This window comes from Medicago sativa, chromosome 8 (genome assembly GCF_051527215.1).
Source record: "Medicago sativa cultivar Bolivia chromosome 8, Bolivia_mono, whole genome shotgun sequence".
Lineage (NCBI taxonomy): Eukaryota > Viridiplantae > Streptophyta > Magnoliopsida > Fabales > Fabaceae > Medicago > Medicago sativa.
In genome coordinates, this window is record NC_140756.1 from 61,479,867 (window position 1) to 61,495,117 (window position 15,251).

The 15,251-nt window shown below is 32.7% G+C and overlaps 2 protein-coding genes and 1 long non-coding RNA gene across 3 annotated transcripts; 1 reads left to right on the plus strand and 2 right to left on the minus strand.

The window, feature by feature from the left end:
* Positions 1-106: 106 nt before the first annotated feature.
* Positions 107-4,487, minus strand: LOC146900223 (cathecol O-methyltransferase 1-like). Its single transcript, XM_085735564.1, has 4 exons — positions 3,996-4,487; positions 1,963-2,273; positions 1,455-1,519; positions 107-499 (listed from the first exon to the last, which is right to left on the minus strand). The coding sequence occupies exons 1-4, from the start codon at positions 4,415-4,417 to the stop codon at positions 203-205; spliced, it is 1,095 nt and encodes a 364-aa protein (XP_085591690.1). The 5' UTR covers positions 4,418-4,487; the 3' UTR covers positions 107-202.
* A 4,065-nt stretch (positions 4,488-8,552) lies between these two features.
* LOC146900224 (nicotinamidase 1-like) lies at positions 8,553-13,713 on the plus strand. The gene is made up of 5 exons (XM_085738295.1): positions 8,553-8,736; positions 8,864-9,047; positions 9,995-10,128; positions 10,868-11,053; positions 13,373-13,713. The coding sequence occupies exons 1-5, from the start codon at positions 8,584-8,586 to the stop codon at positions 13,448-13,450; spliced, it is 735 nt and encodes a 244-aa protein (XP_085594421.1). The 5' UTR covers positions 8,553-8,583; the 3' UTR covers positions 13,451-13,713.
* LOC146900225 (uncharacterized) lies at positions 11,910-12,312 on the minus strand. Its single transcript, XR_015023778.1, has 2 exons — positions 12,183-12,312; positions 11,910-12,084 (listed from the first exon to the last, which is right to left on the minus strand). It is a non-coding gene; the product is annotated as an uncharacterized LOC146900225 (long non-coding RNA).
* Positions 13,714-15,251: the final 1,538 nt, after the last annotated feature.

Genomic DNA, 15,251 nt, shown 5'->3' on the forward strand with positions numbered 1-15,251 from the left:
CTAACACACCCCCGTAATCCATAATCCTAAAAGCTTATAAGACGTAACTTGTTTCTTAAGAAAACATATATGTCAATCTTCATTACTTTAGTAAAGGCATATGCAATGCAAGTTGAAACTTAGTGGGACATTATATGATTTTCAGAGTATTCTTTTCATCACTTGCTCTCCAATTCCATATATCACAAGTAACACATGTTCTTTACTTAAAGAACTCCATAATGTAGAAGTTACATACACAACATTCATATTTGATGCCACTAAATCCAGCATTGGTAGCCAAATCCATGAATTCTTGTCTATTTCGCTCTTTTGCTCCTGGGATTAGAGTCATCATCGTAACATCCAATTGCGAGGTAGACTTGGAAGCTAAACTATTTGCAGGTATAATAGGACGAAGTACCTCTACAACAATCACCCTTCCTTGGTCAGGGAGAGCATCATAACAGTTCTTCAAGATCTTTAAGCAATGCTCATCACTCCAATCATGGAGTATCCACTATAAAATTTGGTCAATATATAGAGTCATGTTATTTATATATTAAAAAACTAATATTATATTCTGACATTGTATAAAAATACATTACTTATAATCTCTCATTAGACATGGGGGAGAGAGAGAGAGAGAGAGTTCAATTGTATCCAAATCTTTGAAATGAAGAGGGATATAATTATATTGCTGTAACACTGTTTTGTTTTTTTTAAGAAGTTAAATTAGTCCACCTAAATTGACACCGGAGAGAATCGAACTGAGACCTCGAGGAGGTGCAAACTCCCAGACCCCAGGTCAATCATATATTGTTGTAACACTTGAATAATGTTTCATAGAATTACCCTTGTATATTTATATTTACTTGGTATATGTTCTACAAAACTCGTTGTTGGATTGAAAGGATTTTATCATATAGATCATTTCTGTAAATTTACATTAAATTGAAATTATTTGAGATGTCAAGATTATTTGTGTGATTATTTCGGTGTTTGAGCAATTGTTAATTATTGGCTTGAAAATTTAATAATTTATAACTTAAAAAGAAGTTGCTTGAAATTGTATCAAGAAATCATTTTCAATGTATAGAAGACAAGAAATCAAGTTCTCTACGAAGACAATTATCTCCATGTTCAGAAGATTGTTGAGAACGTGAATAAAACCCTTAATGGTATCAAGAAACCTCAAATTTTGCTTTATCTCGAAACATAACAAGACTGGAACATTTTTTCTATCTTACTGGTTGGAGGCGTCTTATAGCCCAGTTAAAAAATTGTTAACTATATTTAATTTAATTCCAGCTTTAGATTTAGGAACTATTTTTGTAACCATCAAAAAAACACCCATAAGTAATTAAGAAACACTGCATTCTATTGTATCTAATTCAACCCTTTGAAATAATTCAACACGTTTTTTTTTCCAAAGAAAGAGATAGAAGAAGGAACAACCGTTATTATTTACTCACCTTCATAAAGATGGCATCTCCTCTAGGCACACTTTCAAACATATCTCCACTAACGTGTTCGACTCCTGCCAACATCGAAAATATGATTAATCTTTGTCCGAGAATCCGTGGAGCATACAGAATTATGAGTTCTCCCTTCTTAATCTAATTTTCTTCAAATGCAAGCAAGGGGAGTCAAAATCCTCTCCATTTTGGATCTTCTCAATTTCTTCTAATTGGAGAGATAAAACACAATACAACTGAAAAATAGTTAATGATGTTGGGACCCACTTGTTGATAGAGTCCACAATCTATTTTTTGTGTGTCTTTTTATAAATGGAGATGATCTTTACTCAAGCAAGAGTCAGCGAACTCTTGACCACTATCCTTATTAAACATTAACTCTGGTCCAAGTTCCCTACCTATTGAACTAACTACTCGTTAGTAATATTAAACATTACTAACATAGAAAAATGATATATATTGGTAACTTTCCTCATGATTATAGAGAACGTGTAAAAGGCCATACCAGAATAAGAAGGGGCGTGTTGAATGACATGAGGCAAGTCGAAATTGATACCATGTATATGTGGGTACTTGGAAGTGATCAAGTGAATGTTGACCCCAAGACCACCTCCAATATCCACAAGCCTTTTTATGTCCTCGAAACCTTTGTAACATTCAAGAACTTTTCTCATGACTATTTGGCTATGATTATCCATGGCAATATTTAAAACTTGGTTGAACCTTGAGTCAAAGCTTGGATAATCAAAGAGATGTCTCCCATGAACTCTGTTGAACGGAGTACCCCCTTCTCGAATTGCATTCTTAAGCTCGGACCTAAAAATAAATAAACAATTATAGATCCAATTACTCCTTTAATTAATAAATGGATAAACTAAGTGTCGAGGTTGCAAAAATCTCAACTGGAAGGCTGATCTAGCAAATTGTTTCATGTGTTAAAAGTAATAATTGTCCTAATTGAATATCTACTAATTTATATTATGTAAAAAAAATTATTGAATACCATAATACATTTTTATCATAATTGGTGTTAACTCTTGTTCTTAAAGAAAAGAATCCTAGTAATGTGAAATTAGGCTAAGAGATAAGTAAAATGTTAAAAACTATCCCACTTGGTTTGATTTTTTAAAATCCTTAGTTTCTTAAAAGTTAATTTGCTCAATTTTGTTGAAGTTGCTGGAGCTGGGAGCAGGGCCGTTCCTATGAAATTAGAGACCCGACTCTCGTAGTAAAAATAGGTCTCTAATAAAATAAAATGAATTTTATTTTAAGAAAATTTTCTTATTTAATTGAAAATAATATCCGTAAACATAAAATATAGTCATGTAACTAACACAAAAAATATTCATATTCTAATTAATAATATAAGAATAAAACTTCAAACGAATATCTTTATCAACATTTTACGTTTTTTTTTAGGGAAACATTTTACGTTGTTATTTTCCTTAATTAGTACAGAGGCTAAAAAAATGTTTATAGTGTTTTTTTAGAGAATAATTATAATGTTTGTTGTTAGAACTTTGTTATTTTATACAACAAGTATGAGAAAAAAAATTACAAAAATTGCTTTAACAAAAATAAGAAGAAAACAAAGTTATATTGTGTTTTTATTAAAAATATATTAGTTATTCATTAAAAAATTGATTAAAGGTCTAAAAAATAATTATATTGTGTTTTTATTAAAAATGTATTAGTTATTCATAAAAAAATTAATTAAAGGTCTAAAAATAAGTTGAAATCCTGGGAGTTAAAACCAGGTTCCTTTGGAGTTCTCTGCCAGCAAAAACGCCGCTCGGCCACAATTGCAAAGTTATATTGTGGCAACGTTATTACAATATATTCCATTTTAACTTGCATTATATGTCAAAAATAAATATTTTGGGTCATACATTTTTGGAGGCCCAACTCCACAGAGCTGTATGCATCTCCAAAAAAACGACCTGCTGGGGTGGTGGTACTGCATTTTGTTGTTTTTTAATATTCGGATCTATAAAGAAGATTGGTAGGGGATGACCAAAGATGGGAAGGAATTTGTTAGGAAAATTTATGAGTTTTTGTGAAATTTTCTAACTAATTTTAAATAGCGTTTTTAAATGAGGTCATGTGGCTTCCCAATGCACGTCCACTTCATACTTGTGTTATTTCAGTAAATTGAAATTTAATGGTAGAGACCAATCTTGCAAACGGTGGAAGCATATGAGACAAAAATATTTATTAAAATTTAATTTGCAACTAAGGTCATAAGGTCGCAATTTTGGAAAGAGTTGATTTAAAACTTATCTATATCCAAGAGAAGTGTTCTGTAAATTCTCTTTTTAACACTCTCAAACAATCACTCTATTATTAGATGAAACTTATGCGGGTATCCATATATTTACCCAATGGATCTCAAATAAAGTAGTGAGACATGCATGATTTTTACTCAATGTGAGAGTGACAGTCAGAGAAAGTGCTAAAAAAAAGTGTTTCTAACATTTCCCTTCACCCTAATAATAATAGTAGTAGATGGAAGTTGAGTGGAGAAGGAGATGAACTGACCAGCTAGCTAAAGAGACATTATCTTGAACCAAAGCCAACAATGGTCCTAATGAAACACCATCAGAATCAGGAACAAAAAATCTAGCAACAGGAGTCATACTATAAAGTCTATGAAAGGATCCAAGCTTTTGTTCATCTTGAATGACCAAACACTTTAACACATCATGTGATGCAAGAAGAGCAAGAATACGATCCAACATTCTGGGAGCATCAGGATTGTTGCATGAAATAATACGAGACAAAATCTCATCAGCAGAGAGTTGAGCACCGTTACCAGCTTTTTGCAACACATCAAATATACCAAGCTCAGTTGCAGATTGTAGTGCCATTGGAAGCGCAATAGCGTAGATAAGTTGTATAGCATGTACGAAACTTTCTTCAACCTCACCCAACTCTACCACGTTAGAAATGTTGTTGGCCATCTCAACTTGAAAACCCTAACACAAATAAATTATAATGTTTCTAACTCACCCGATCGGTGTTGTGAGAGTGACGGTAGTTGATTCCTTTTCAAGTAGTCTTTCCTTTTTTCATTAAAGAGTCATGCGGCAAAGTCTTGTCTTTTTATAGTATTGATAAGGACGTCATTGGTTTTACATTTTTTTACATCATAATTGATAAATATAGGTTTTTAATTTCATAATTTTCTTTTTTTACAAATTTAATCTCTATAAAAGTACGAGTTTTTTTTGTCCCTTAGTTTAGGTTAGAACGGTAGAAATATTGCATTATTTATGTAGATATTGAGGTTACAAACTCCGGACACCCCACTTATTTTTTCTTTTAAAAGAATTTTTAACCACTAATCTTTTGACCAAAAAAGATACGATTTTTTTTAAAGAAAATATAAAAGTACGAGTTGTTTAGTATGGTTTCTAACGACTAATAAATATATTTTTTCAGTACAGGTTTGATCGGGTTCATGGACGGATTTGGATTTATGAATTAGTCTGATCTAATGTGAGGGTCATATTGAGGTTGCATACCACCTAGCCTCACCTATCATTTGTACACCCTAATAACTTATATGGCAATAAACTTATTTGAAGGTTTCTGCCAAAAAAAAGTTTATTTGAAAGTCAAAAGCAATAAAATTAGGTGATTAACAAACCAAATTAAATGATTTGGTATAATTCTTGTTCAGAACTTGCATAGTTTGAAACTTTCGGAACACAGTTTCAATATCTTCTTTTTGAATAGTTCACATTGTTGGACAAGAAGATTTTTCTTTGCTTCCTTCCCTTGTTGAATAGTTCAAATAAGCAGCACATAGAGAATCAAATGTACTTTTAGCAATAGATTTGTCAGAAAAAAGGAAGAGTATTCACCATGTCAACCTTGACTTTCTTTTATATGAAATTGGCAATCATCCTTTTTATTCTTGTATCATATCGGATACGAGTTTTTTTTTTTAAAAAAAAAAAAAAATCCTCTCACAGGGCATATCTTAATAAACCTTTGATGCATGGGTAATTCGTCTTATAAAGTTAGACAAGTTCTCACTGCACTACCTGCATGCATAGTTAATTGTACATGGATACTTAATAATTGTCCAAAACTCTATTATAATAGATGTTATTTTTTTAAAGTAGAAGCTCACCATAGAAATAACCATTTGATTCGTGTTGGTTCGACAAAAACGAAAATTATTATGTATAACTCTAAAGACTTGATCTAATGATAAAAACATAGATTTTAAATTTAAAGGGTCTCAAGTTCGAGTCTCGCTAATGCATTTAGAGGAAAGTAAATGTAAACATCTTTATAAATACTCTTGTAAGTTCGAAGGTCTTCATAGCCAGCTTGGAATGTGGCACCATCCCTTCATCCTAAAAATTTTCTTATAAAAAAAAAAAAAAAAAAAACTAATATGCATGCCTCAAAATTCACGTTCACACGGTGACTTGACATATTTACAGTGGCAGGTTACCTATTTATGATCACTTTCATCAATTTATAAATTTAGCTGACAATTCTAGAAAAAATTTGATTCGCTATCCATGTGATATGGATGGTGTTTCTTTGGGTCATTTGGATGGAAAAGAGTAGCCGTATTTTTCTCCAAAAAGATCAATCTTTGAACCAGCTATGAAGAATGTAGAGCTTTCCTCTTGTAGGTGGTTACAAGCAAGAAATAGTAACTTACCTTTCGATTTTCATTGACGGACTAATCTCAGTCAATGTTTTACTTTTCTCCATATCTAGCTATTGCTCGATTTCTAGCTAGTTTTGGTTCCTCGTATTTTGACCGTAACTACTTTTGAGTCCTAGTCTAGCACTCTTTGTACCCATATTGAGCTTCATTGGTTAATATACATATTTCATTTTGTCTTTTTTTTTTAAAAAAAATATTTATTTTTGTTAACAAAGAGTGATTTTAAGCTTAAGGGAAAAAAACTATACATAGAAATTAAATGAGTAAAACTTCAAAGACATCGACATTAATCAACAAGTTAATTTGAGCAGGGCAGGGCATGACTCAGAAAAACTACCATGGATTATTAGTTTGTCACCATCGCATCGCATTCCATATTCGCAAGAACATCAACACATTGGTTAGCTTCATGATAAGAATGACAAATTTCGACCTCTCAATCCATGATTGTTATTATTTAATTATCATTATTATTTAATTATCACTATTATTTCTTTATTTATTTATTTCTCATAGGTTGCCTTCACTTCAAATAATCAAAGGTCCAACACTAAACAAAGATACCTCTTTTTGTTGGAATTTAAATTTTGGTTCATCACATTGTAGAAGTTCGATTCCTTCTTCTACAATAGTTTAAGAGTTTACCGCAAAACTTACATGTTTTAAGAGTTGAGAAGTGATGAATTGCATATTTAAGTTAGCCCTTAGAACATAAGTGTTTCTGCAACTTTTTTTTTGACAGATGCAACCTTTTACTATATGAGTTGTACGTTCTAGACTAATTATCCTTGTTTTTAAACTTAATTATCATTAACTGTGAGCACTCATGTAAAATATCATACACTGTATCACTACATATCTCATATCAGCTTTTGCCATCTTATAAGGGGCTATAATCATAATCAAAATTGAAAATACAACCAAAATAGAAGTTTCGTGATCATTCTTCAATTTATGTGTCGCTGTTGATCGTTGCACTTTTCACCTTCATCCCAACATTCACTGCCTATTGCTTGCTTGTGTCATACTCCAATTCCATGTGTACAATTTAAGCATACGTTAGAGTTTTTGTTTTTCTACGCAAGAATTTAATTCCTTTAGACAGACAATCTTTTGGATTGCAATATGCATAAAAACATTGCAATTAATGAAAAATTTAATTCTTTTGGTTCGTTGACAAAAATTGTGCTATTTTCGGTAAATAGGAAAGAGAAAAAAACGCAAGGGAAACTACGAGCAAGTCACGTTGGAAAACTGCTCTTTTTCCTTTCGTTTTTGCTCATTTCCTTAATTGAGCGTGGGTTAACTCACGCCGGCACTTTTAAAAGTGTCAGCATGAATTAACTCACGCTGAATTAAGAGAATGGACAATTTTAAAAAGGAGAAGAGCAACTTTCATCATGGAGATACCATTGACATCAAAATTAGGTCTAGGACTAGATGATCCATAACATTAAGTACGATTGAAAAAAAATCATGTTCATACTATGCTTCATCCGTGCTTATGATGACAATCATATACAGTATCATCATAAGCACGATTAAAACATCATACGATAATTTATTCTAACTTATCTTTTTTATTTTTTATCCATATTATAAAGTGAGGGTTTTTTGTCAAGTAGCTAATGACTAGAAAATCTAACATTTAAGGTGAATAAGTGACTCCATGTATTGTCTCGTGAGCATAGCTCAGTTGGTAGGACAATGTATCCAAACATCCCACTTATTCACCTTATAAGGTGAATTCTAGCCACTATACAACTTGACCAAAAAAAAAAGCGACTCTATGTATTTGAACCTCAATGTTTGACCCCTGCATATATATTATGCAATGTCTCTACCAACAATAACTAAAGTGAATTTTATAAATACTAGCATACTTAACCACAATCTAGTTTAGCTGTGGTCAACAAAAAGATAGAAGAAGAAAGTTGTAAAACAGTACAAGATAAAACAACACAACACTAGACGGAACACATGACAAATTTTTATGACATCGAATAATTTTGGTCTTATACAATTTTTTATGGACAAAATGTTATTTTGTTATTTTAGACAACTTGTACATGGAACAAAAAGTTGTGATGTGGTTTGATGAAGGACAAGAATTTCGGTTTTTGTCATGTCATTTACCTCAAGTTTATCATGTCTCTGAAACAGTTTTACAAGTTGAACTTTGTACAACTAGAGCTGACATATCCCCTTCGTTTTTAGCAAATCAAACACACCCAAAAACAAATTTTAAAAAGAAAAAAAGGGGGACATAAATCAATAAAATCTCAGCTACTACCACTAAGAAAATGATACCGCCTTACTTTATTTATTATCAATTATCAAAATTGAAAACACACACACAATTTTGTCCCTTATAATAATTACGTGATTTGGTCAAATAATTTGGCATCGCAGTCAACTCCAAACCAAAACAACATGGGCTCTGAATCTCAATCTCCGACGGTGGAGCTTGTAAAGGAAGAAATCCCAGTAAAACAACAACCTCTTCTTCTATCAGATACCTTCAAAACCGGTCTTGTCCTCGTCGATCTTGTTAATGGTTTCTGCACCGTTGGATCCGGCAACTTCGTAATTACTCTATTCTCTTCTCTTTTGTTTTTTCCTCTTAACTTACTCTGTTATCTTACCTTTGTCTTTTTCATTGTCATGTTCGTAAATATAATTTTTATTTTTTATTTTGTTGTTATTGTGATAGGCGCCAAAAGAACACGATGAGAAAATTAGTAAGATGGTGGAAGAATCAGTGAAGCTATCAAAAAAATTTGCTGAGAAAAATTGGCCAATATTTGCTTACCTTGATTCTCATCATCCTGATATTCCTGAACCTCCTTATCCTCCTCATTGTCTTATTGGGTCTGATGAAAGCAAATTAGTCCCTGGTATTTTTTTTCTTTTATATGCTCTTCAAATAAATAAAAATAAAATTGTTTCACTTTATTAAAAAAAATATATTAGAACATAGACATAGGTGGTCCCTAAACATTAACACTGACACATCGACACTAATAATAAGTTAACAAAAGCGAGTTTATTGAATGTAATTATATGTGTTGGTGTTGTGTTACTATGAAACACCAGATAGTGAACACGTCTTCAATCCGAAGCTATGAAGCACAGACGCTACTCGGATTAGGTGTGTCTTGCTGTCGTGTCCGACACCGACACATAAATTATGTAATTTTCTCAAATTATTAGTATGTCGGCGTCTCTATGTCCGTGTCGTGTCTGGTGTCCATATCAGTGTTTTATAGATCCAAAGGGTTGGTGCTAGGTGCTAGTAGTTTTTAAGTGGATTTTGTCATTTATACATCATCCATTTTTATTAAGCCATATGGCCCACAAAATGACATAGCAGACAAGGGTACCTGCATATGTACCAATGCTTCTTCAGAAATGTCCTTCATTGAGAGTATCTAATAGTACCAACTTCCTAATAAGGAAGTACCCTTTAAATCCCCTCATCAAATATGGAAACTCTAAAAGGGATATAAGTGTAATTTTCCAAACAAATAGAAGTGACATGTAAACCAAACCAAACTTTAGGAGAAGTAAGTTCTTTTTTTCTAAAATTTATGTTAAAGGTTCCTAAAGTCATTTTATTGGTGAAGTAATTAATCCCTAATGTTAATTTTGTTTATCAAATTATTCCCACTCACTTTTGAGCATTATTTCAATTATTAAGGCATTAACATCAGTCATGCTATATTTTTCATAAATTAATTAATTTAACTCTTTACTCTTAAAACTATTACTTGATGCAAAGATATATGTTTATTGGGTTGGTGTTTTCTTATCTAATTTGGTTTTGGTTTCCTCTGAAATGAAGATCTCCTCTGGCTGGAAAATGATCCAAATGCAACACTCAGGAGCAAAGACTGCATTGATGGATTCATTGGTTCATATGAGAAAGATGGCTCTAATGTGTTTATTGATTGGGTGAAAAGTAATCAGATAAAACAAGTAAGCATTACCTATGTTGTTATTATTTTATTCTCTGTCATTGTAGCATTCTTTTACACCATCATTAAGCAAGAAACCTCGCCTTATTTGTAGTTAGTTACTAAGGTTGTAGTCGTTTTTAGTTGTTTTTTGAAACTGGTGGTGTTATATCATGGTTATTTACCACTGTAAAACACTATGTTTAAGATAGATTTGTTGGTTATAGTTCTCATTCATTTGGATTTAGGATTGGTTTATACCATTGAGGTTTTGGTCCAGGGAGCAACGACTCAGTAAACCAAAAGTTTGATGATAATATAAGCATTAATACTTACTCATAAGTACTAGAAAGAAAGAAAAGAAAAGAAAAAAGGTATTGGTAAAAGCTAACTCAATTGGTAAAAGCTATAAACGACAAGGATTTAAATCTTCTTTGAACCATGACAAATAATCTTTACACTTTTACCTGGTGAAGATTAAAACATTCTCTTTACTATACATCTCCTCAACTAATGATTGTTGGAATCTTGAGATCATAGTTCTAAATTGAAGTCCGCCAATTGCAGCTGCAATGTAAAGGTTTTACCATAACGACATCGTAACCGCAATTGCAGCCGCATTGGCTGCATCTGCAATATCAAAGCCTCGCAATTTAACCGTGACCGTAACCACAATTGAGAGATTCTTTATTGATATCATTTTTGTTTAGTTCATATATTCTTGGCTGAGGTTCTAAGGCGCTGGTTTTCCCTTGTTACAGGTTTTGGTTTGTGGGATATGCACTGATATATGCGTGCTGGATTTTACCTGTTCAGTTTTGTCTGCGAGAAATCGCGGTTTCCTTTCTCCTCTGGAAAATGTAATTGTGGCCTCCCAAGCTTGTGCTACTTATGATCTTCCACTACATGTAGCCAAAGCTAACAAAGATCTGGTGTCCCATCCACAGGTATTTGGTCAAATTAAATTTTAGCTTTCAGTGATACACTTAATTATCTTAAAGTTGGTTTGTTTTGTATTTATATTTTAATTACAAAAAATTTAGCACTTAAATGATAATTCTGCCTTTCCCATCTTGTGTTGGTTATAAATATTGCAAACCTTGCAACTTTAGTTGTTTTTGACTGCAAAATGAAGTCAGAGAGAAAATTTTGCAGCTTTAAGACGCACTGTAACTGGTAGAAAATATAAGGCTTAAATGCACTTTTCATCCCCTAAGTTTTAAAAAGTTGCGATTTTGGCCCCCTATAAAAAAAAATGGATATTTTGACCCCCTAACTTTTGCTCATCTTTTGAATGGCTGATTTTGACCAAGTCAAAGCCCAGGTGGCATGCCAACTGTGTAATTTTCATTTAAAAATAAAAAGAAAAGCCACGTGTGTATTTTCATAATTAAAAAAATAAAAAAATAAAAAAATTCGAAGGATTAAAGAGAGGAGCACGTGAGCAGCTTTTTCTTTCTTTTATTTTTTTGTTCTCTTTCTTCATCTTCTTCCTTCTTTCCCATCTTCATCTCCATCTTCATCATTCGTCTCCATAAACCTTCAACAAACAACCCAAAAAAAGAAAAAGAAAAAAACCTATAAATCACAATCAAAACCCATAATCAAAACCTATAAATCTGAATCTGAATTCAACATTTAGTTTTACAGAGAAACCCATAATCACAATCAAAACCCTCACATCCAAATCTCAATCCTTAATTGAAACCTATATTATTATTGAAAAAAACCTGCTGCAAATGGTTATTGAAAGTGCCAAGAAAAGTAAGCGACCGCTTTATTATTGATAATTGCAAGAATATATACTTGGTAGGCTTTGAAACAACTGCAGTTGTTGCTTTATGGTGTCTAATGTTGTTGGCCTCAAACAAAAATTGGCAAGATTGTGTACGTGCCGAGGTAATAGAAGTCTGCAGGGGTAGAATCCCAAATTCAAGGTGAGCCTTTATCCACCTGCACCTTTATTGTCAAGGCGAGCCTTCAAGGACATGAAATTTGGGAATAATCCAAACAAAACAATTGTTTAGTTTTACAGAAAGAACAAAACAAACATTTAGATAGAGAAAATCAAATAACCTTAGTTTCTTCAAAATCCATTTCATCTTCAATCAAGTTAGTCACATAAACACCACCAAAACAGATATGGATGAGTATGTTGCAACTTTGAACATGCTTTGGAAGCTCCAGGGAAGGCTTTGAACACGCTTTGGAGGAGATGGTAACTTTTTCATTTGGAGTTGAATTGGGAAATAATTGGAGTTGAAGATGAAAATTGGTGGTGAAAAAAAAAAAAAGAAGAAGAAGAAGCAGCTCACGTTCCTCTCTTTAATCCTTCCAATTTTTTTATTTTTTTAATTATGAAAATACACACGTGGCTTTTCTTTTTATTTTTAAATGAAAATTACACAGTTGGCATGCCACCTGGGCTTTGACTTGGTCAAAATCAGCCATTCAAAAGATTAGCAAAAGTTAGGGGGTCAAAATATCCATTTTTTTTTATAGGGGGCCAAAATCGCAACTTTTTGAAACATAGGGGGTGAAAAGTGCATTTAAGCCAAAATATAATTAGCATAATCTCATTATTTAGATGTTGAGTAAGGTAATCACATAGTCACCAATCTGGTATGTTGGATCAAGATTAAACAGTTCACGTTCTGACTTTGTATTTTGGATCCAACATACAAAGTTGGAACCTGAACCATCTAATTTTGAAAATTTGGTCCAATGGTCTGGATCGATGTGCCACGTCAAATGCATGATTCCCAATTCTAAGAGAGATTGGATCGTCTGTAGCGGCTGCAAAGCGGTTGGATCAAGATTTACACGGGCGTAGTTGATATTGATATTGATCGAAAGGCTCTTTGCAGTGGAAGGATCAAAATCCTTCCTTAACTGCATGGAATTGAGACTCGCATCTGTTCTTTATGTCACCGTATGATAACGAACACTTGGCAAACCTCTTTAGTTCCAAACTGTGATCTAGACCTTGTTTTTGCTGCCAATTTTTTTGCATCTACATTAGTTTAAACACAAATGTCTACTTTATATCTGGACTACTTTCATCCATAGCAATAGAAGGGATTTTAAGATGGATTGAATTTGAAAGTAACAGTTAACAGCACTAACATTGTTTGTGTCCATGTGAATCTGTGATAGTCGAACTGCAAGTAATTCTTGTGCTGATTTTACATGGAAAAAACTTAAAAATCAAAGTTTGTGATTAAATTGTTTCTTTTTATTTTTCCATTATTATTGTTTTGCTGCAGGAGCTAATGCATCATGTTGCACTTTACATAGCTGTGGGAAGGGGAGCCCAGATAGCATCAAAGGTGTCATTTGAATAAAGGAAACTTCGTTAAGTGTTGGTATATAAATAAACAATGTTGTTATTATTGTTCAATAACATGTTTGGTGTTGCGTTTAAAAGTCCTTGGATGAAAAGTGTCTCTACAAGTTTAATTTTTACGTTCTGTATTGATTGATAATGTTATTGGAATGTGTTTATACTTGTTGGTGTACTTGAACTTGTGCTCGGTGTATTTCACTTGTATTCAACTTATAGAATATTCGTATATAAGAGCATTTTTGTGTCAATCAAAGCTAAAAATGACAATTCTTGTACCGTGTTAACTAGCCTGCTGATGTTTAATGTATCAAGATCTTAAGTTTTCACAACTTTGCAAAATTGAATGATTAGATTTAAAATAATTGTATAAACGTGTTAGTAGATTTCCTGAAGTATGTATAAGAAGTTATTTGATAATGAAACTGCAGAAAATCGAAATCCTAGTTAATGGAAATGGATTTCGCGCGGTTATTGCGTCATGCAGTAACTACTGCTGACCATCTGAAATGAATGGCTAAGATCAAACTGTATGAAAACTTGTCAAACTAAACCGTGTAAATTAGAACTGTTGTATCTCTTTTCTACAGTCGAAATTGACTACTGTGTGAAATTGAGTGAAGCAGTTACAACTACCGATCCACGTCCCAAGTTAATTCAAAAAGAATAAAACTTAAGTACTATTTTAATGATATCCCTTTGGCCTCCATGAACTAAACATTTTGAATAAATATGTTATTACTTGTTCATGAGAAATTTCTTGAAGAAGAAACTAAATTAGATGTATCCTATTGTAACAACATAAGGAACAATATTCCTAGTATATATATACATCCCGAGTAAAATCAACAAAAAAAACATATTAGAAGCATTCTTTGGAAATCCTTTTTTAAAAATTTCATTCACGAGATGTTTGGTGTAACACCCGTTCTCCCAACAACGTAATATTAATTATAATAATCAGAGTAACCATACAACGGAGTGTCACACTGCCTTTCAAAATTTCATAAATAGAAAATAGCTATTTATTTAAACCAATATTTAAAATATCTTACAAACTGTAGCGGAATAGTTCTTTTAGAAAATATAGTTTCAACCAAATCCTACGTCAACGAAATTATTGGCACAAAGGCCTCAACGTAATAGACATTATCCTCAACAATAATAAATCCAACAACGAGGTCTTTTCAAAATATGATACATAAAAGAAATGAAGAAGACATTCGCGACAATCCCCATCCTAATATGTATCAGAGCCCTAGACACTTGAGTCAATCAACCTACAAGCCATCATTACCTGCAAGTTACCCATACGAAGGGCAACATTTTCAAGCAGAAGGGGTGAGAAACTTATCCAATAATAATAATATATAATTCATCAAATTAATGAAAACAACGAAGCATATCACAACAGGCATCATTAATAATGTATATAAAGAATACGTAAGCAACAACATAATCATATTCAGCAACAAGGACAGCAACAACAACAATTTCGTTATCAACAGCGACACCGACCACTCGACCATGCAACAACGACTCAATAGTGCGACAACGACAACAACTATGCATCATGCAGGTGGTACCAATCTACGCGCGTTGAATGCTAAGCATTCCAGGGCATAAGCCCCCAACAATTTGGATGGTTAAAGCATCCCAGGGCATAAGCCCCCAACGGGTTGAATGATGAACATTCCAGGGCATAAGCCCCCAACAGATGTGAGTATGCAATGGACTCAACTTGTGTATATCAACATACAACTTCAACAGCGACTACAACAACAACATATGTGCCTAAAACA

Bases quoted from the DNA above. Each gene is read 5' to 3' on its own strand.
- LOC146900224 (XM_085738295.1), top strand. From the start codon at position 8,584: ATGGGCTCTGAATCTCAATCTCCGACGGTGGAGCTTGTAAAGGAAGAA. The intron at 8,737-8,863 runs GTAATTACTCTA...TTATTGTGATAG, and splicing joins CCGTTGGATCCGGCAACTTC to GCGCCAAAAGAACACGATGA. The intron at 10,129-10,867 runs GTAAGCATTACC...CCCTTGTTACAG, and splicing joins AAAGTAATCAGATAAAACAA to GTTTTGGTTTGTGGGATATG.
- LOC146900223 (XM_085735564.1), bottom strand. From the start codon at position 4,417: ATGGCCAACAACATTTCTAACGTGGTAGAGTTGGGTGAGGTTGAAGAA. The intron at 1,520-1,962 runs GTATGGCCTTTT...CGATGTTGGCAG, and splicing joins ACACGCCCCTTCTTATTCTG to GAGTCGAACACGTTAGTGGA. The intron at 500-1,454 runs GTGAGTAAATAA...CAAATTTTATAG, and splicing joins GAGATGCCATCTTTATGAAG to TGGATACTCCATGATTGGAG.